Here is a 22,824-nt window from a genome sequence, read left to right on the forward strand (position 1 = left end):
TAGTTTGTGAGTGAGGAGCATGCTCTATGAAAGGAAGTCATATCCACCAAATATGGATAGATCTCTCCTTGGTGTACTAACACAGTGACTAATCCTTATGGTATGTCAGTATGGAGGACAATTAGGATCTTATGGCCCAAGCTAGCAGGAAATGTAAACTACAGTGTGGGAGATGGCGCCATGATTCAGTTCTGGAAGGTGTCCTGGATTGATGATGAGGTTGTGATGGTCACATTCCCTGATTTGCTTTCTTTGTGAAGAAACCCAGAAGCAACAGTGGCTGATATGTGGTCTAATCAAGGGTGGAACCTCAATTTTAGAAGGAATTTTAATGACTGGGAAATTAATAGAGTAACCTCACTATTGCAGGGGTTTAATGGTTTTAGAGGTACAACTATAGCTTCAAACAAAATGATCTGGAAACATGATAAGGATGGGAAGTTCTCTGTCAACAGATTATTTAGGGGGATACTATGGAGCAACCTGGCAGCATACCAGGGCCATGGAGGCAGATATGGAAATGCAACATCCCAACAAAGATTAAATGCTTCACATGGTTGGTGACTAGAAAAGCTTGCATCACACATGAAAAATTATAAAAGATGAGGATTTCAAATAGCCTCTAGATGCTTCTGTGTGAGGAGACTGGGAAAACTAACAACAATCTATTCCTTCATTGAAAATTCATTGCACAGATATGGGCCTTATTTTTGAACATCACACAGTCCAGGTGGATAATGCCAGAGCATACTGCAGATTTGGTAAGCTGTTGGATAAGAAGAGGAGGAAGAAAAAGCCAAAACAAATGGTGGAAGATAATACCATCATGTATATGGTGGTCAGTTTTGAAGGAAAGAACCAATAGATGTCATGAGGATATTACTAATCCTAATAAGGCAGTCAAACAAAACTGTGTCAATACATTATACTTTTGGTGTAAAGAAGCAGGTGTAGTAGTAGCTGATCAGTTGGTAGATTTTACAGGTGCTTTGTAAGTATTAGTTTTTTCTTCTTCTGTTTTTACCCTCCCTTGTGTAATTTCTGGGCACTTTTGGAGGTTGCCAGCATAGCCTTAACGCTGAGGAAGACAACATTACCTTTGTCAAAAAAAAGAGAAGCATATTCTAGATCTCTTCAAAGAAATTGGCACAACAGGTTGCAAACTAGAAGAATCTCCTATTGAAAGCAATTATCAGTTACAAATAGGGGTTGGAGAGTTTGTTGAGAAGGAGAGGTATTAAGGGCTGGTTAACACTGGACTAAATATACCATATGCAGTCAGCTTGGTGAATCAGTTCATGCATGATCCTCAAGATTCTCATATTCAAGCCCTCTGTCATATTTTGCAATATCTGAAGTCTGGTTCAGGAAAGATCTGTTTTTCTCCGCTCATCCACTCCTGGTCACCTCGACATAGAAGCCTAGCTTCTATATGGATGTGGATTAGGCTGGATCTCTAGACGACTTGAGATCTACGTCCTGTTACCTACATCTGTAGGAAGGAACTTAGTTACTCGGGGAAGTAAGAAGCAAAGTGTAGTTACTAGATCAAGTGCAGAAGTCGAATGTAGAGCTATAGCTGAGGATGTTTGTAAATTTCTTTGGTTACAAAAGTTACTAGAGGAATTGAGACTGTCTAAAAGGAGATTTTTCTTATACTGTGACAACAAGATTGCCATCACTATAGCTTATACCTGTTCAGCATGACCAAACAAAACATGTTGAAATTGATCGACACTTAATAAAAGAAAAGGTTACAAGATACTTTCATGTGTCATCCCGACAACAACTAGTTGATATGCTTACAAAAGTGTCTCAACAAATGTATCTTTTCCTATACTGGTTTGCATGTTGGGCATGTGTGACATCCTGCACCAACTTGAGGGGTGGGTGGTGTTTACTGGCTTGCCGGTAGGAAGATTTGATTTTGTTAGTAGCTTGATTGCTACTTAAAAAAAAGATTTATTTGATCGCTGTGCTGATTTTATTCTGTTTCCTAAATCAGCCATTGGAGCTTTGTATTAATCCTCATGCTCATGGGATGTAAATACATATTGAAATTAAAAGAAGACTTCTTCTTTCTCAAAAATCTTCACTCGATTTTGGTGAAATGAAGGCTTTAGATATTTTGTCTTGTTATATAGCTAATGCCAAGTTGACTCTGCTAAGGACATTCAAAGACTTCCTTCTTTGGACGAATGACGTTGATGTGCTTATGTGTAATTATTTTGAAATTGAAGAATGTTTTTCGATCGTTGAGTTATTGAAAGCGATTACGTTGTTCATCTTCTTGTATCTATTGAAAGAAGTGTACTGGTTACCTAAGGTAAATTTTGGGTTTCTTGTTTCATTTATTAATTTAACATCTTTTTCACCTGTTTCCTTACATTCATTCTTGCAATAGTTAACCCTCTTGGTTTCAACATGTTGAGCTAAAATGTTTTATCTGTTTGTGGAAATCATTATATAAGCAAATAGTTAGTAATAAGCTATACGTCGGTTTAGCATTATTTTTTTCATTCCTTAAACTAAACTTTTAATGCATTCTCGTGATAATGGACCCTTTGTTTCAACATGTTGAGCTGAAATATTGAATTTTGCTTATAGATCTTTTTATGTTGAATTTCATATTGAACTATTTTGTTTTCTTTGATTTTTGAGATAGATATTCAGCTACACTCTGTACCGACTGTTGTATATAACCTTCTGCAGTCTGGCGGCGCTTCATCTAATAGTTTTTCCTTTTTTAGTCCTGTCTACTTATCTGATATCAAGATTTGTAGGGAGAAAAGATGTTCATGGTTGCATGCGGTTGGCGTCATACTATTTGTGTCTCCTCTTCTGGTGCTTTGTATACATATGGCTGGAGCAAATATGGTCAGCTAGGTCATGGTGATTTTGAGGATCACCTTTTTCCTCATAAGGTTCAAGCTCTGCATGGAAGTTCTACTTCTCAGGTACTTTTTCTTTTATATGCAGACTTTCTGCTCAACATTTTCTGAGATTATAGATGTAAAGTTTTTAATGGGAACTGTTTCACTCTATTTTCTGCTTTTCTGGGGAATGCTGTTGTACCTCTTTACAAGTTATTATTTTATACTTTATAGCTGCATAATCCAGACAATATACATGACTGAATCTCATTGCAAAATATTTGTATAATGTTCTCATATCCTGCATTGACTTTTACTGAAATTTGACATCTCCTTGGTTAAAAGCGCCTGGCTATAACTTCTGTTAGTTTATCTGCGGTGTTCACCATTTTTTTACTCTGTGTTTTTAAATACTACTTAGTAATCTCGGAAACGTTACATTATGAATCTCTAGTTCCCCAATTTAGCTATTGCGGAAATAAGAAAATATAATTGCTGCATATGTCCAGTAATAGATTTTAGGTACCCAGAACTTTTCAAGAGATGAAAGGCAGATGAAAGTGTACATGTTAATTTCAAGCAAAACATTGACAGCCCAATGAAATCACGAGCTGCATTCCAAGAAGACACACTTTGTTGACTACATATACTTGAGGAGTTTACCAATGAAAGACGTGAATAGAAAAATGTATCCATAATTTGCTCACATAGTAGGATTTTATTTGGCCTATTATGTGCATGCTTGAGATATGAGAACCAAAATCTGAAAACAAGTGATTTTTGTCATTGCTTACGTGCCTTACATGTCCCAATTCGCACTCTGGAACAACTGCTTTAGGGAAATTGTTGTCCATAGATATATCTTGTTGCGTTCTCAACGTATTCATAATGTACTCCTCCTTATCAGGAAGTGCTTGATCTACTCTGAGTTGTGTAAAAATAAAGAGTTAAATATTTGAAAGACTCTTAAATTTATCAGGTAAGAAGTGCTTAAAATGACTTTCAAAATATCCCGCCCCGCATCATTTGCCATCTCTGCTGATCAGCTTCATAGTTATCTTACATTTTCCATAATAGACTCATGTTTGTCCCTATAACTTATCACCATTTTCTCAGTTGGGCTGCATAGCCAAATCTTCTTTTCAATCGCTTCCTTTTTGGGAGTTGTTGATTGTGTTAGCATGATTTTAGGAGACTTTATTTCCCTAACGTCAATATAAAATAAAATATTCTCTTATTTGTTAATGATTGTCTTTCCTTAATTAGTTACATGATTCATTGTATAAATACCCTTCTTATGGGATAGAAAGACATACTATAATAGACATTTTGATTATTATTAGAACTTTCTGATGGGATAACTTCTAACAGAATAAATGTCACGCTCTGAGTCTACACTCTAGGCGTGATCGGCACTTGAAAATCATTGCTGGTTTCCAAGCAAACTCTTGGCCTGGCCGACTCCTAAGCCGAGTCTACACTCTAGGCGTGATCGGCACTCGGAAATCATTGTTGGTTTCCAAGCAAACCCTTGGCCTGGCTGACTCCTAAGCGGAAGACTTTAACTTGATAAGGATAGTTTAAAAGCAGTGAGCAACTTAAATACTTGAAAGAAATCTTATAATATGTCTGAAAATATTGAGAATATAAATAAGTAAATGTTTAAAACATAATCTCCGAAAACTGAAGATAAACCTCTACTCAGTCTATGAAGCCTCTGATGACTCTGGATGGGTATTGGGACAAGCCCACGGCTACCTGAAGAACTAATAATAATGAAATAAAGCATTGACTTGACTGTAAAGGAGCTCCTCCAAAAACAAGGAGGTCGCACCAAAAGTTGATGAAGAGTGATCTTCAACACTACACTTGTTGATGATCTCTAGCACTTGTGTCTGCATCATAAAAAGATGTAGCATCGAATGATGTTAGTACATGAAATGTACGGTATGTAATATAGATGAATGAAACATATGGATGAACTAAAGAATGAACATAACTCAACTGTAAAAGACTATGATCATGTAGCGAAAATCATTTAAGCTTACACAAATAAAATAGGCGGCCAATAAAATATGCAATAAAAGCAACTTAAAATAATAGAACTTTATTTTTTTGGGGAGTTTCTCTAACCGACAACTACCACTATGAGCTTTGTGATATGTCTTACCCACGTTGCCAAAACCATCCTATACCTTTCCAGGATATAGGACAAACTTTAACTAATGGATCCATCTTATGAGCCTTCTCAGAGGCGATGAAGAGTCGCCCAACTTGCGATACGATCCTATCCTACGCTGGCTACATAGTTTATGGGGCTGGCTACGTAGTTTATGGGACTGGAGTTGTTTGAACACTCGCCCAACTCGGTGCTCAATACTACTCCCAAAATATATAATTAAATGCTCATGCTAAAATTGTGACGTAAAACTCAAAATGCTTCTTTTAGCTTTCTTTGTTACTTTAACTCATACTGGTTAAACTTCTTTCCCAAACTCATTCTCCAAATACTATCTATGCTCAACACTCTTACTCATTAAGACGTGGTAAAATGCATAAAATCTGTAATGTATAGCTTTATGAACTTAGGTAATATAAAGTACTCAAACTCTCTTCTCAATCAAGACACGAAAGTATGTCGTTCTTTAACTCAAAATAGTGCATACGAAAAACAATATAAATATTCAACTAGGGTTCATGGGAATGTAAGCATGAATAGTAGATTCAAGAATTCAAATTACGAACACAATCACAATGGAGATAATATACAGAGAACTCAAACGAGGACATCATAACTCACTCGAAAACTTATTATAATAGGATTAAACTCAAACTTGGAACTCATACTGACTGAATGAAGATGTAGGGAGCGAGGACGAACTTAGTCCAACGCTATGATCAACCTTACAAACCTAGAAGAACGATGTTCTTGGCGAAAATCGAAGAGCACAATGACTACGCTTGAACCCTAGCCTTTTCTCCTCTCCAATCTTTGCTCTAAATCTTCTAAGTGTTAATGAGGGAAAAAGAAAGTAGGGTAATGATAAGGGACCAAAATTAGTCCCAAAGCGTTAAGGTTTTGATTTGGAAAGAGTGGAAAAAGACCAAACTACCCCTTATTAAAACCGACTCTAGGCCATCTACCGGTCGACCTACGGACCATAGGCACTCCTATGGGCCGTAGAAGATCGGTCGTAGAAATCGGTGCCCAAATATGGGCTCACTGGAAATTGGGAGGCTTGGGTCTATGGGCCCTTTCTACGGGTCGTAGACCCTTCTACGGTTCGTGGGTCACGCTCGTAGAAGAGCACTGGGGTTCTTTGGAGGCTTGGATCTACAGACCCTTCTACGGGTCATAGACCCTAGTCGTGGAACTTGGGTACAAATTCCAGTAGCTACTGGAATTGCAAGTATGGGTCTACGAGTCCCTTCTACGGGTCGTAGACCCTTTGACGGATCATAGAAGAGGATCGTGAAATAGGCTTGTGACTGGGCCTTAGGTTCACTTCTACGGACACTTTCTACGGTTTGTAGAAACTTCTACGGGCCGTAGAAGTGTCTTAGAACCTTTAAAATTTTTACTAAGTCTGGGAGGGTTCTATGAGTCCCTCCTACGATCCGTAGAAGCTTCTACGGGCTGTAGATGACACTAGTACAAGCCCTCTGGTGCAAAACTTAGTTCCTTTCTAAGGCTCTTTAGGACCGATCTAAGTTAGAATGTTTCGGGGTTTTACAATAAATTTGCTCAATAAGAAAGAAAATATTTGAAATACAAAAGAACTTTTTGTTCTTTTCAAATTCTACATGTTATCAAAGTCATTGATGCCTTTTGAGGCTAGTTTTTCTCCCTTGCAGCATTAGAGTTCTTTTTCTCCCTTGCTTCAAACTGTCCGTATCTTAATATTTCTGTTAGTGTTATAAAAATAATTAATACTCCCTCAATATCAATTAATGTGAGTTAGTTTAATTTGGCACAGACTCTAAGAAAGAAAGAATTTTTTTTGAAACTTATGGTCTAAAATAAGTCAGATATTTGTGTGAATATATATATAAATAACAAGCAAAATATCTCATGCTAAATTATGTACATATGTGGCTCACTAACCACCCCTCATTTTAACTCAAAAAACTTGTCTACTACAAAAATATCTACAGTCATCTTAATTTCCTAACACTTCGCCTTAAGCTTTTTCATTGAAACTCCTTGCAACATCCTTTGACACTCAAAACTTCTTGGTGGAAAGAGCCTTGGTTAGAATATCAGCTTCATGTTCTTCACTATTGCAATGCACCAACTTAACTTCACCATTCTTCTTAGTATCTCTTAAAGCATGAAATATGATGTTGATATGCTTTGTTCTTCCATGCTGCACCGGATTTTCAGCCATTGCAATGGCTGATTTATTGTCCATGTAGATCACTGTTGGTTCTTTTGGAAATTGATCCAATTCAAACAAGATCTTTCTCAACCAAATTGCTTGATTTGTAGTAGTTGTAGCAGCCACATACTCTGCTTCCGCTAAAGATTGAGCTACAATATCTCACTTCTTTGTACTCCAAGAAAAAATGCCCGAACCAAACGAAAAAGAGTAACCAGATGTGCTTTTGTAATTGTCACGACGCGGTTTCTCAGGTCATGATGGCGCCTACTATAACCCACCAGTAGGCGAACCGATCCATATCCCAGAACTGTAAGTAATGGGATGTCAGGGTAGAAGACCAACAAATCTATCTAAAACAGTAATGAAAATAGCAGGAGCATACATGAATGGGCGGAAGCAACTAAATATATACAAATAAAAATGAATCCCTCCCAGAACCTGAAAGTCACCTGAAAGTCACCTGTACAGAGCTACTAGTAAGAAGAGTACAAGTCCCAAAAGTGGACCATGGAAACAAAACTGTCTCAAAAAGCAAAAGATAGGCAAAATGCATTTACAGAAGGAGATGGGTAAATCCATGACGCAATGTGCTCACCCTCACCTCCGATCACGACCGCAGCTGGCTCAAACTCAACGCCGTAGCTAGTACTCGGACCTACATCATGAAAACGGATGCAAAGTGTAGTATGAGTACCAAAACAACAGGTACCCAGTAGGTATCATATGCCGACTGAGCAAGATAAGCAAAAGTAAACTGAAATGCGAGTAAAAGACCACAATCAAAGACAGGGCAAGAAGTAAATGTAGGTATGTACACGAGTGTTCTAGCAAATAAAGAGAAAGAAAACAGGACAAGAAGTAAATGTATGTATGTACACGAGTGTACTAGCAAAGAATCCACAATCAACTATGTCATGCTCAACTTTAAAATAAAACGAATTTCTCTTATTGGACTTAGCAATTATGGTTAATGACTTAATATATAACAAAATATCATCATCCTTAAAAATAAAATAGTCACCAACATAAGAATTAAGAGTGTAGTTCATTACCTCCTAAAATAACTTAGGTGTTCTAGGAATACCAAGAATGTGAATAAACCAATTATACATAATGTATTTGGTCTTATGTGATGAAGGAACAATATCACCTCGTTTTTCCTTTTGCATGAGTGTTAGATTCACATCTGTATTGTTGGACTTCTTATGCTCTTTATCCTTCTCATCAACATGCACTTTCTCAATGGGGCATGTAGTATCAACCACTTTAGGATTAAGTTCATCCAATGCAAACTTTCCCATGAGTACCTACAAGAGAGTCAACATCTAGAAGAAGAAGTAGGAATGTTAGAGTTAGAATAAGAAATAACCTCACTCAAACTCTCTTGTTTTTCTCTCTCTACCTCACGACCATCTCTCTCATATTTACTCTCATGGTTATCTCTCTTTTCTTTTCTCTCGATCTTACTTTTCTCACTTGACATTCCATTCTCTTCACACATCACACTCTCTCCTTTTTCCTCTCTTGGGATGTCAACATGCACTCTCTTACTCCTCTCATTCTCTCTCTCAAAAATTTTCATTGCTTCTTTCACATGTTTTTGATCTTCATAGATTTGGGATGGAGTTATAGGTGCAAGTATATATTTTCTATTGTTTATCTCAAGAGAAGCTCTATTCTTTCTCCTATCCTGAATTGCATTCCTATGAAATTGTCATGGGTGCCCAAGCATTATGTGACAATCTTGCATTGGAATGACATCACAAAGAGAACATTATCAGAATATCTTCCAATGGAGAAAGAAATCATGCATTGCTTAATCACTTTAAGCTCACCAAAATCATAAAACCATTGCCGCTTATAAGAAGTATTGTGTTTAATGCATGTAAGTTCTAACTTCTCCACAACGTATGAGCTAACCACATTAGTACCACTTTCACTATCAATAACCATAGAGCAAATATTACCATTTATCCCACACCTTGTATGAAAAATATTCTCTTCTTAAATTAGCTATGGTGACATTCTTCTCCTTCAATCAGTTGATCAACGAATCAACACAGTTGATGTTTTGAGTTCCAACATCAATTTTCTTACCTGTTTGAGATATCTCAAAATATTATCAAAGAAACAAAATATCTCTCAGTTTGGCTTTTTCTGTCTCTATTGATCTAACCCCCTCTTACCTTTTTCCACTCAAATTACTACCTTTGAAGGGATCCTTCAGGATTTATATATAAACCCTATTAGTAACAATTTTTTAGAAGTAAAATATAGAAGAAAAAGGAATTTATCAATACCCAGATAAATTGGGTTTGATGAGACAAGAAAAAGACCAATTTGGGTAACAATTTTTTTTCAAATTTCTTCTCGTTTTGACTTCCTCTTTGAGGTAGAAAATCAAGAACCCAAACAAATCTGGAGTTTCTTGAAAATTCCTTAATTCTTCTCTCCCACTCTTTTTTTATAATATTTTTTGGCTATCTTAACTTTTAAGCTACTACAACAAAGACAGTTTTTCTTCTCTTTTTTTTGTTTTGAAACTCCCAAAATTATCAAGAACAAAATCTTGATAGAACCGCTCTGATACCACTTGATAAGAATCTGGTTGCCTGAATAAACAAGAAAAATAATAGGGAAGCGAAATTATATAGATTAAAGACAAGAAATTGAAAGATATGTGAAATTTGAGATAAAATTCCCAAATTTCAAGAGAAGTGCTAAGAACCTGGATCTTAGTATTCAAAATTAGCGGATTAGAATTAATTATAATACTAATAGATTCAATTCAAGTACTTAGATCAAAAGTGATTTAGACTCCTATTTCGGAGAAATTAGAGACATTAGTTTAAGACTAATCACTTTCTTTGATTTACGAATAAGAACCAAAGATATCAAGTTAACGAAGTAATCTTACCTCTTAAAGAATTGTTCTTATAACTTTATAAGATAAATCTATAGTCACCACACATAAAGGTCTAAAGAAGAGAAACCTCTCAAATCATATTAATCATCCTGTTTTTTAAAAATTAATAAAATCTACCCCTATATATAGGGAAAACCTATCCCAAATAGAATGAGATTTAAATCCTACTTTTATGAAAATAATAACTAGAAAACTTTAAACTAGGAAACTTTTTAAACTAAGAAACTTTAAATTAGGAAACTTTGCCTTTGAACATCATTTTTTTGGCCTCTCTTTTGGGGCTTTATGTGGCCCAATCTTCTTCCTTTTGGGCTTGAATTTGGACACTTCTTTCATGATAAACATATTCTTGATTTTCAATTTTAATGGAAGTATGCCAACGTGGGTATTATCACTAACACTCCTCCCTCTCAAGCTGGAGCATAGATATTGATCATGCCCAGCTTGTGTATTGTTACACAGGTAATTAACTCGAGTTTCATTCAATGCTTTTGTCAACAAATCAGCTAGTTGCTCTCCTGTTTTCACATAGCCAGTGGAAATAAGATTTTCTTGAATCTTCTCACGAATAAAATGACAATTAACTTCAATATGTTTAGTTCTTTCATGATACACCAGCTTTGAGGCAATATGAAGAGCAACTTGATTATCGCACCAAAGTTTTTCTTGTGTATGATGTTTTAACCCAACTTCAGTTAAGAGATGATGTATCCACATAATTTCACATGTAGACTGCGACATAGCTCTCTACTCGGATTCTGCACTGGATCGAGATACAACACCTCTCTTCTTACTTCTCCATGATACAAGATTCCCTCCAACAAAGACATAATAGCCTGTAGTAGATCTTCTATCAATTTTGGATCCAGCCTAGTCAGCATCTACAAAACACTCCACATGAGTATGACTGTGATTGTTATACAATATGCCAAGACCAGGAGCTCCTTTCAAGTAACATAAAATATGTTCCAAAGCTTCCCCATGTTTGACCGTGGGTGGTACGGACATGAACCGACTAACAACATTTACCGCAAAAGCAATATTTAGACGAGTCACAGTCACATAGTTTAACTTCCCAACCAACTTTCTATATCTTTCTGGATCATCAGAAGGATCACCATCAACTTTCATAAGATGTACATTGGGTACCATTGGAGTATGGCAGGTTTTGGCCCCCAAATTTTTAGTGTTTGCAAGCAGGTCAAGAATATACTTTCTTTGAGACAGAAAAGTTCCCTTATTGCTTTTGTTCACTTCTACTCCCAAGAAGTATTTCAATTGGGCCAAGTTCTTTGTATGAAACCTAGTATGCATGAAAGATTTGAGGGAATAAATCCCCGCATCCCTTATGACAATGTCATCAACATATACAACAAGGAGGATAATGCATGTTGTTGATTGTCAGTAGAAGACCGAGTGATCACATTTGCTCATTTTCAGCCCAAAATCCTGAACTACCTCACTGAACTTGCCAAACCAAGCCTAAGGACTCTGTTTCAAGCCATACAATGACTTTTTCAAATGACAGACTTTCCCATACTCCCCCTGAGCAACAAAACCGGGTGGTTGCTCCATATACACTTCCTCTTGAAGATCATCATGAGGGAACACATTCTTAATATCCAACTGATGTAAAGGCCAATTCTTGGAAGCAGCTAGAGAAATGAATAGGTGAACAGAAGTGAGTTTGGCAACCGGAGAGAAAGTGTCTAAATAATCTTACCCCATATGTTTGAGCATATCCTTTTGCCATAAGTCTAGCCTTGAGTCTTGCTACCGAACCATCTGGATTAACTTTAACTATGAAGACCCACTTACATCCCACTAATTTCTTTTCCTTGGGTAAATCCACCAAATCCCATGTGTGATTTTCCTCTAAGGCATGTATTTTATCAAGCATTGCATCAGACCATTCAGGATGATTCAAAGCCTCTTTCACTATTTTAGGTACAGATATAGAGTCTAGAGAGGCAATCAAAGATTTAGACGTAGAGGATAGGCTATCATAGGAAACAAAATTAGCAATGGAATATGTGGATTTGCAACTACGAGTACCTTTGCGAAGAGAAATAGGGAGGTCAAGCTTTTTCGTAGGATCTGGTGGAAAATGGATTGTTGTAGGACACATATCATTGGTCTCTCGCGTCCTCGGGTAAACTTGGATAGCTAGTGGTCTTACTATTGCAGATGGAGTAGGAATTGATGGGACAATACTAGGAGATGGAGAGACAACATTTGATTCTTCCGTCAAAACACGGGTAACCTGATAGGCTAACCACTCATCTTCCTCCTCCTGACTTGTAGAAATTGGAGGTACATAGAAGAACGGCAGACTCTGAAAATGCCACATCAATGGACATCAAATGTTTGCCAAGTTCCATAGAATAACACTGATACCCCTTCTGAAGGCGAGAATAACCTAGAAAAACGCACTTCAATGCCTTGGGATTCAACTTGGTAACAAATGGTCGAACATCTCGAACATAACATATGCATCCAAATACGTTAGGTTCCACCAGAAAAGTGACTTGTTTGGAAAAAGAACACTATAAGTCATATTATCAGTAAGTACAGTAGATGGCATGCGATTAATCAGAAAGCAAGCTGTAGAGACTGCATCAGCCCAAAACTGTTTCAGAACCTTCATTTGGAATAAAAGTGCTCGAGCTGTCTCAAGTAGATGTCTATTCTTTCTCTCATCAACTCCATTTTGAGAGGGTGTATCAAAAGACTAATGATGAATACCCTATTGTCTCATATATGACTGAAATACTCCTGACTATATTCTTTAACATTGTCACTCCTTAGAATATGTACCATTGAATTGAGTTTTGACTTCAGCACAGAAGGTACAAAAGTGCTTAAACACTTCTGAGCGACTCTTCATAAAATAAACCCAAGTCATGTAAGAGAAATCATCCACAAAAGTAATAAAATACTTATGCCCAGTTTTAGAAACGACAGTACATGGTCCCAAAACATCATAATGAACTAACTCAAAAGCCAACCTAGCCCGCTTATTAACCCTTGGACTTATTGATGTGCGATGATGTTTTTGCAAATCAATATGACTCACATTCCAATGAAGAAGTATTCTGAAATTGAGGACACAACTTCTTTAATAGAGGTAGAGAAGGATCTCCCAATCGACAATGCGCATCAAATGGAGACACGACACTAGAGCAAACAACAGACTGAGGCTCCCACTCATCAAGTATCAAGTATGTAAATATCCTCACATACATGTTCTTTACCAATAACCTTGTTTGTCAGATCACGAAACAGGCAATGATCGGGAAAGAATGACATATAACAATTAAGGTCTCTAGTAAGTTTACTAACAGAGATCAAATTAAAAGCTAATTTTGATAGACTTAATAAAGATGATAGGGTAATAGATGAGGTTGGTTTAGCAATCCCATATCCAACACTGTTGCAAGTTGACCCCTCAGCTACAGTAACCGAAGAGGGTGCTTTGTGTGATTGAAAGCTAGAAAATACATTAGGATTATCTGTCATGTGATTTGTTGCACCTGAATCAATCACCCATTTATTTGAAAACGTGATAAGACATGTTTTATCTAACTCCTTAAAAGCATTAACTGAAGTGGATTTCTGATATTGAGAGAATTTAGCAAATTCTTCCGCCGAAACCAAAACCACTTTATCATTTAATGGACTAGAATTAGTCATTTTCCCAAACTCACTATATCAAATTAGAATAATAAAGAACTTGCCAAAGCTCGGCACCAAAATGTTATCCCAACAGTTCAGTCCACACCAACAAGTCAGATTGTTTGACTCAACTCAAAAAGAGCTCTTCTCACATATAAAGATCTTAACAGTGAAGCAGCCAACTCCCAACTAAAGGGTTCAACTCAAATAAACATAATTCATTGAAAGAGATACCCAACAAGATACAAAACAATTAGCCTTAAACACCCAGTTGTTCAGGAGATGATCCAAAAACTAAAATATGAAATACCCAAATGATCTAGATGTGAAACCAATTGAACAGTGGAGAGTAAAATTCGAACAACAACAACAGAATTCAAACAACTTTGCAGCTCAAAACAGATCAAAGCAGCAAACAAGAAATTCGAACTTAAATATGACTAGAAATCGCAGAACGTGGTTGTTGATGCTTATTCTTCAAAACTTGGTCCAATGATCAGAAGACATCATAATTCAGCCGGGAATTTCAAGGCGACGCCAAATCAAGAATCCAGATCACGATTGGTCCACACTCGCACCTCCATGTGTGGCTTTAACTGGGCAATCTCCAGTGGTGAAGGCGGCGCTAGAGACCCACTTGTGTCTTCTCCGACCACCAGGTTTTGGGTAATGATGGATCAAAGGGATATGCTTCTCCGTAGACGGGTGGTGAAAGTTATATTTCAAGTCACAAGAACCAGAAATAAGGCGGTGGCTAATTCCGGTGACAACCACCCATGAAGTTCGACATACCATCAAGGCTCTGATACCATGTTGTCAATAAGTATGGGGAGAATTTCAATGTATATTATCCAAGAAATATAATGATGTAAATACAGGTAAAGAAAAGGCTAACTAAGGTAACTAGATATTTAAATCCCTAAAAATCAGCCAGAATATTATATACAAGGAAACATATAACTTTATGGTTCTCTAACATAGTCCATTTTGACTTGATGTGGATATCAAGAAAACCTTGATAATGTAAGTTGCTTTATATATATTGGGTAAACTTATTCATATTCTCATCTTACATACTATGCTAAAAGATATCTCGTATGTTGACATCATTCTAGTACTTAGTAGAAGGAAATAGGACATGTTTTTGCGACCCAGGGAATAGTAAGTATCTAGATAGGTTTTGCATTTTGTTATATAGACTTTTGGGTATCTTTTATGTCGACATCATTCTAGTGCGTACTAGAAGGAAATAGGACATGTTTTTGCGACCGAGGGAATAGTAAGGATCTCGATAGGTTTTGCATTTTGTTATAGAGGCTTTTGGGTATTATTTCCATTGATGCAATTGTTGAAGAGATGGGATGACAATTCCTATAGTACTTCTAAACTCTTTTCCATTGAGGGGTGATTTACACATGTATTATGTGCTCCTTTATCTCTAAATATCATAAGAATTGTCATTTTCCAGATATCAGGTGGTTGGAGACATACCATGGCACTTACTTCTGATGGAAAACTTTATGGTTGGGGTTGGAACAAGGTTTGGTTCTTATTTCTTTAGTCTTGTAGTTGAAAAAACTCATGTCCATTGCAATTATGCTCAACTTTAATGCACTACCTGCCTGTGTCTGCACTTTGCTGTTTGTTTTCATTCATATCAGAAATGTAGTTATTCTTTCTTACAAGTTGGTCAAAAGAATTCACTCAAGGCCTTCACTTGGTGCATTGTTGGACATATCTTATAGTGTTTGTTACACACATCATCTACATGCAATATTAATGTTGTCATGCAAATTTTTGGTACAATATTTTTATCAGAAGATGATTTTGTAATTTCCTTCATGCCATTTTGGTTCCTTGTGCTTATATGGAATTTTAAGTAATGGTAGCCAGTTAGCTTTGTATTTAGATGAACTCGGCTCACAGCTATGATGTTTTTGTGGTGAAACTGTTCTCCACAATTTGCTTGCTGTAGACAGTTGGATAATTGAATGGTAAATGTGTTACAAGGAAAGTACCGAAAGAGGTTGCAACCTGTGTAGGAAAAATGAATGAGAAAACTCAAAAGAATTATTTCCAGAATAACAGTGTTCTTAGCCTTTCCAATTCTATATCTTTTGTACATTAACATAGCTATTAATTTGGAATCTCATTATCCAATGTCAACACTGCTGTTGTAATAGTTTATACTGCATTCCAGGCATCTCGATTGCCCTATTTCCTCTGTTGTTTTTCTGCCTTTAGCGATAAAGCCTTTGTGTAAGACACCATTTCACATTCAAATTTGTTTAGTCCTGTTCAACGTTTATTCGCTAGAGGTGGCCAACATAGTTTTACTATTGTCACAGCCTGTTTTGTGACCTGGTAATCAACTTGATTGAATTGAGAAGATCTGTTTATATGCCTCATAATCATTTTCAGTTGGTCCTCAGTTCAGTTTTTCTTTATCATGCATATCCTTTGCGTAAGGCAGCATTCAATGTCTTGTTGCTTGATGCAAACATCCTTTTAGTATCAGATAGAGCTTTGTGGTTGTTTATCTATTGAGTTGTTGCCTTGTTTTGCCTCAAGAGCAGTTCGGACAAGTTGGTGTTGATGACAATTGTGATCATTGTTCACCTGTTGAAGTAAAATTTCCACATGACCAGGTACTGCTATGCGAGTTCTCAGTGGAAACGAGCACTAGTGTTTGCCTTTTCCTTCTGTGTTGTCATTACCATCTTACTTGAGAGATCTTGGGGAAAAAAAGCAATTGACATTTTACTTTTACCTAAATGGCAGAAAGTAATTCTGATTTCATGCGGTTGGAGGCACACACTTGCTGTTACAGAAAGGCAGAATGTCTTCTCCTGGGGAAGAGGTACAAATGGTCAGCTAGGTCATGGGGAGTCTGTTGATAGGTAATTACCGCAAACATATCCAGTATTAAAGTCGCTGATAGAGTATTGAGATCTGTAGTTGAATTATCTGTGCTTTGCTGCCTTTGATCCTTTAAAGAAATTTTTCACTCACAAGAAAATGGCTTTTGCGTGTGTGGGTCGGGTCTCTTGAAGCCTCATAGAACTACTTTTATGTTTGTATAGGGCAATGGGAATAGGCTTAACAAAAACTAGAGGCGGAGAGATATATTGGTTTGAGTCTGTGGATTAGCTGTGTTAGGTTGATGTTATAGTAGCTCTTTCTTAGGGTGCTTTTCAGATTAAGGTTATTTGTAGGAGTTATCTGTTGGAAAGTTGAGATGATTCACGTTGCCTGTTTGTAGTGGATAATGCCTTCTGTAGGATGAGAAGTAACAGCATATCAAAAAAAACACCGCTTCACAGTCCCTCTTAAAGGCGTCAAAAGTTTGTTGGGATTTGGGAATTCATAGGTTGCTGATTATTCTGCCCTGTTTGATTTGTAGTCTGTTCATCAAATCTATCAGATGTGGTATTTCATAGGCTCCTTTTTCTTGTGAAATTTGTGTAATAAAAGTTTGAGATTCTTTCTAGAAAGGGGGGAATTTTTTTAAAAAATAATAATTGTGAAGGGGGGGAATCAGTGTTCCAAGTGTTACTGTCATCATTGAAATTTTATGACTTTATTTTTGTCCTTTCATGATCATCTGTTTGTTTAGAAGAACTATAGGTCTATAGCCTGTTTGTTTACTGTGATGTACGTGTTAGTTGAATCTTTTTGTTTCTTTTGGCATACAGTCAAGTTCAGGTGTACAACTATGGATGTTCAGTATCTCTGATACAATAGTGGGTAGTTGTGGACTTTCCAAGTTAGTTGTCTCCAGCAGTTCAGAAATTATTATCCATCAGAAGCTACCTGCTGTTTAGAATATTATACTCTGCGTAACTATTACTCTGTCTATTTAAATTTGTTTGACTAGTTTTGACTTGACATTGAGTTTAAGAAAGTAGAGAAGACTTTTAAATCTTGTGGTCTTAAATTAAAGATATGTAGAATGTACCAAAATATCCTATAATCTTGCGGTCTTAAACATGCTATGTGGAAAATTGGAATTAAAGAGTTGTCAAAACGGGGAAGAGACATTCTTTTTTAAACGAACTAAAAAGGAAAGAAAAACAAACAAATTGAAATGGAGGGAGTAACATTTAAGGCATTCATTGAACCTAGACTTCGTTAAATCCTGCATGTATCGACTTCCATTGCTATTTTGGATTTTATTTGTAAAATAATTAACTTAGACAATGTAGTTTTTGGGTCAGATATATTCAAATGTATTCTAGTTTATGGTTTTTGAGAGCCATGAAGGTACAAAAACGTACGATTATATTGTGTTTGCAAATGATCTAGACCAAGGACTAAGTTTTCTTTTTGTGTTTGAGGGTTGACATCATCACATAAATAATTTTATGTCTAAATCATACACCTGGTGTATTGCAAGTTGTTTGGTTGTAGCAAGGCTCGTCAAGCTTGTAGGATGTCTTTCCGATTGAACGGCTATTTTTATTTTTCAAGTATTTAGTATCACAAAGTGCAGTCCTTAATGTGAAAAATTTGACACCCTCATGTCATCTAAATAGTGTAATCTCACCGGCTAGGAATTAAATATACGAGAAATGGTTAAATATACCCATGTACTATTGAAATTAGTTTAAATATATTCTCGTTATACTCGGGCTAAATATATCTCTGTTGTTATACTTTTAGTTCAAATATACTCCTCTCATTATATTATGGTACAAATTCGCCCTTAATTTTAACGGAATAACACTTAAAAAGCTCAAAATTTAATAATTCATTTCCAATTTTAAATATCTGATTTTTTTTAGAAATAAATAAAATTTTCAAGTACTAATTTGAGTTTTTTTATTTCTTAGAAATGACAATATAAAATAAATTGCATAATTTTAAGTACTAATAATACTTGAAATATCTAAATACTAATTTGCGTCTTTTTTTCTTACAAAATGATAAGACAGAAAATGCTGCAAAATTATTTTGCAACATTTTTTGTCTTATCATTTTGTAAGAAAAAAAGTCTCAAATTAGTACTTAGAAATTTCATGTATTAGTATTGTATTGTCATTTATAAGAAAAAAAACTCAAATTAGTATTTAGAAATTTCATGTATTAGTATTGTATTGTCATTTATAAGAGAAAAAAAACTCAAATTAGTACTTGGAAATTTAATTTATTCCTAAAAAAATCAGATATTTAAAATTGGGAATGAGTTATTTAATTTTGAATTTTTAAAGTATTCTTCCATTAAAATTAATGGCGAATTTGTACCAAAGTATATTGAGAGGGGTATATTTGAAACGAAAGAATAACAGGAGGGGTATATTTAGCCCGAAAGTACAATGAGGGGTATATTCAAACTATTTTCAATAGTACAGGGGTATATTTGACCATTTTCCGTTAAATATAGTATTATTCTATATGTAAAAGTAACACCATGGATGATGACATCTGTTCTCCATTTTCAACATTCTTCTTTACTGAACTAAAACATTTTCATGCTACATCCAAAATTGAACTTACTGATGTTTTGAGATGTGAAGGTATGTCCCAAGGATAATAGAAGTGTTAAGTGTTGATGGATCAAGTGGACAACAAATCGGATCTTCGACATTTGATCCATCAGCAGGTCTTACATCTCTCTCTCTCTCTCTCTTTTTCGCTGTTTGTCTTTGTAATCTTTTTGTCTTTCACAGAATTTAATGATATCGTGTATCTGATATTTTCTTAAAACTTTTGGTCAGCTGAAAAATCTTGGGTTTCACCTACAGAGAGATATGCTGTTGTTCCGGATGAAAACGTAAGATCACCATTTTAGCAAGCTTTATTTTCTCTAATTATCTAAAGGAGTATCGCAGTTGTCCCATAAAATTGTCCATTTGTGCAATAGGCGCATCAAAATTTACTTTGTGCAGTGCATGGTTAGATTATGAGTTGGTAAGTCTGTACCCTGGACATTTGGTTGACGCAACTGCATAACCATGCATCTTTATGGGTTGTATAATGATTTCTTAGGTAATACCAATTTTAATGAAATCACTTGATTCTAGTTAGGAGAAGTGTCCAAAAAGATATTTGAACTTTGAGTTTGAAATAACATTGTCTTCCTGTCTCACGGGCAGATGAGTTGGGAGGTCAATCATCAGATTTCCTTCTCTTCTGAAACATAATCCCGAATGTTATGTTTTATCTGCAGGTGCCAAGACAAACAGTGATTTCAGTAAGAGGGACTGGAAACGATGTAAATGTGCCGGAAAATGATGTGAAAAGGATCCGATTATGAGATTACTAGCTATGAATGCAGTAGCAGTCTGGTTGACGTTCTGGACTGATATCTTCTATTAAAATTTGACCGCCCAAACACCAATAATTTGGGTTTTTATTTATGGGAGAAGGTAAAGATTAATATTATCTTGAAAATTTGAGATGTAGCTATGTGATAATATGATAGGCATGCAAGAGCCTTTTTGTCCTCATGCTAAATTCCTCCTAAACTAAAGATGTGGTGGTGCATTTGAGGTTCATCTCTAACTGGAATCCGGGACGTAAATGTCATTCATAAGTTGACCACTATATATTGGCATTCTGAATCTCAAAGAAGGCATCATAAGTATATAGTTGATGTGAAACAAGATTGCAAGTGCCTTATCTTTTAAATGAAAATTTTACTTATTTAAGCAAACATAGTATATCCTTTTGAATCTAGTGATTCTTTAATTAACAAAAAAAACACACATTACTCGGCGACGAACTTGATTTTAGCCAATTCATTCATCACACAGTTTCCCTTTTTATAGGCAGAAAAACACTTTCCATGTATTCCTTTAATCACATTTTCCTAATTTTGCTCTTAACTGTTTGCACAAGAATTTTCGCCTTCTCCCTTACGATTTTCCTCTTTCACATTATTTTGTCCTCGATGCGTGATTTTTAAAGTAGGGATACAGAAATCCCAGTGTTAATAACTAATTATACAAATCTCATAGTGTTAAGAACTAATTATATTTTATTTCTATTCTTTTTTAAATTACAAAAATTTCTTAAATTTGGTGAAATCCAAATACATCCTAAAACATCTTGATATATCATGTCTCGATTTTGGATACATTTTGATACATTGCGTCTCGGTTTTAAATACACTGCTCAACCTCCCAGTACATCACATAAAGTGATATATTTAATCAATACATCGCGTAAAGTGATGTATCTGAGAATAGGAAAGATTGAAGATTTTTTGTAATTTTTTTAAATGATATAAAATTTTAGAGAATATAGTAAAAGAAGTTGTGTATTTAAATATATTTTTTATTTTTAAATGGGCAAATTATGCAAATGTCAGCCCATAAATCTTATTTTTCTTTTTATTATTGTTTTCTTTTCTCTTTTTCTAAATTTTCTTTCTCTTTTTCTAATTTTTTTTTCTCTAGTTCTTTTTTTTTTCCTTTTTTTCATTGCTTCTAAGACAAAAGTTATTTTGTTCCTTATAAGTTTGACTTGGTGAAAATGATGGAAATTATTATTCATAAGGTGCAATTTATTATTTGAAAGTCCTTTAGCTAAGGCTTGTCTCTAAGGCAAAATCAAGACACAATGTAGAGTATCATGTTTTGTTCATAGGGAGTAAAACCTCTTATTTTTGGTCTAAGTCTTGTCTCTAAGGCAAGAGTTATAGAGCTTCTCATAAGTTAGACATAGTGAAATTAGTGTAAACTATTGCTCATAAGGCATATGTTTTTTTTAACCCTTGAGCTATGTTCTGCCTCTAAGGCAAAAGTTATTGTGTTCCCCATGAGGCGCAACTTATTCTTTCAAGTCTTTGGGCTAAGTCTTGCCTATAAGGCAAGAATTGTAGGGCATATAATAAATTAATACATGATGTGGTGTGTCAAGTCTTTCCCATGAGGCTTAACTTGTTATTCGAAAGTCCTCTGACTAACAAGTCTTACCTCTAGGATAATAGTTGTAGAGTATATCATAAATCAAAACACAATATGATATTGTCAAGGCTTGCCGATTAAGCTTAATTTAATTGTTTGAAAGTCCTTGTGTTAAGAGGCAAGAGTTATTGAGCATACAGTAAATCAAGACACAATCTAGTAGTGTGAAGTCTTGTCCATGGGGCGTAACTTGTGAAACTCTTAGTCTAAGTCTTGCCTCTAAGGCAAGAGTTATAGAGCATCTAATAAATCAATGCATAATATGCTTGTATCAAATCTTTCCCATGAGGCTCAACTTGTTGTTTGGAAGTTCTCGGACTCTACAAGTCTTACTTCTAGGATAATAGTTATAGAATATCTCATAAACCAAAACAAAATGTGATATTATCAAGTCTGGCCTATGAGACTTAATTAACTTGTTGTTTGAAAGTCCTTGGGCTAAAAGGCGAGAGTTATAGAGTATATTATACATCAAGACATAATGTAGTAGTTTCAATTTTTTCCCATGGGGCGTAACTTATGAAGTTTTTAGTCTAAGTCTTGCCTCTACGACAAGAGTTATAGAGCATCTAATAAATCAATACATAATATGACAGTGTCAAGTCTTTCCCATAGAACTTAACTTGTTGTTTGGTAGTCCTTGGATTAACAAATCTTACCTCTATGACAATAGTTATAAAGTATCTCATAAATCAAAATAAAATGTGATATTGTCAAGTCTTTCCCATGGGGCTTAATTAACTTGTTGTTTGAAAGTCCTTGGGCTAAGAGGCAAGAGTTATAGAGCATATGACAAATCAAGACACAATGTATGTAACACCCCAATTTTCTTTTTTATGGTTTTTTCTAAAAAATTGCCAGGTGATCCACGTTATCTATGAAGTTTTATGTGAGTAGTGACGGTTGGAAATAGGTCGAGGGATTTGAAAGGAGTTGGAGGACAAATAATGGGTCGTGGTAATCAACCTACTTGCGTAAGCTACTGACTTGGATGTCTTACATAACAAAGCTACTTGAGTACATGTCGAGCATAAGTAGCAAGGATTTCATAGGTTCTT

At 35.5% G+C, this 22,824-nt stretch overlaps 1 protein-coding gene across 2 annotated transcripts in view; it reads left to right on the forward strand.

Moving 5' to 3' along the window:
• Positions 1–20,511, forward strand: part of LOC129880581 (ultraviolet-B receptor UVR8) — a 40,126-nt gene extending 19,615 nt beyond the window's left edge. The window contains exons 6-12 of one of the 2 annotated variants that reach the window (XM_055954670.1): positions 2,784–2,957; positions 15,325–15,396; positions 16,433–16,504; positions 16,638–16,756; positions 19,373–19,458; positions 19,574–19,629; positions 20,026–20,511. In XM_055954670.1, the coding sequence (XP_055810645.1) occupies positions 2,784–2,957; positions 15,325–15,396; positions 16,433–16,504; positions 16,638–16,756; positions 19,373–19,458; positions 19,574–19,629; positions 20,026–20,112 (666 nt within the window). In that variant the 3' untranslated portion in view covers positions 20,113–20,511. Of the gene's footprint in view, positions 1–2,783; positions 2,958–15,324; positions 15,397–16,432; positions 16,505–16,637; positions 16,757–17,551; positions 17,875–19,372; positions 19,459–19,573; positions 19,630–20,025 lie in introns of those variants that run through there. The other variant, XM_055954671.1, reaches the window with a different exon arrangement.
• Positions 20,512–22,824: the final 2,313 nt, after the last annotated feature.

Source organism: Solanum dulcamara, chromosome 2, assembly GCF_947179165.1.
Source record: "Solanum dulcamara chromosome 2, daSolDulc1.2, whole genome shotgun sequence".
NCBI classification, from domain to species: Eukaryota; Viridiplantae; Streptophyta; class Magnoliopsida; order Solanales; family Solanaceae; genus Solanum; species Solanum dulcamara.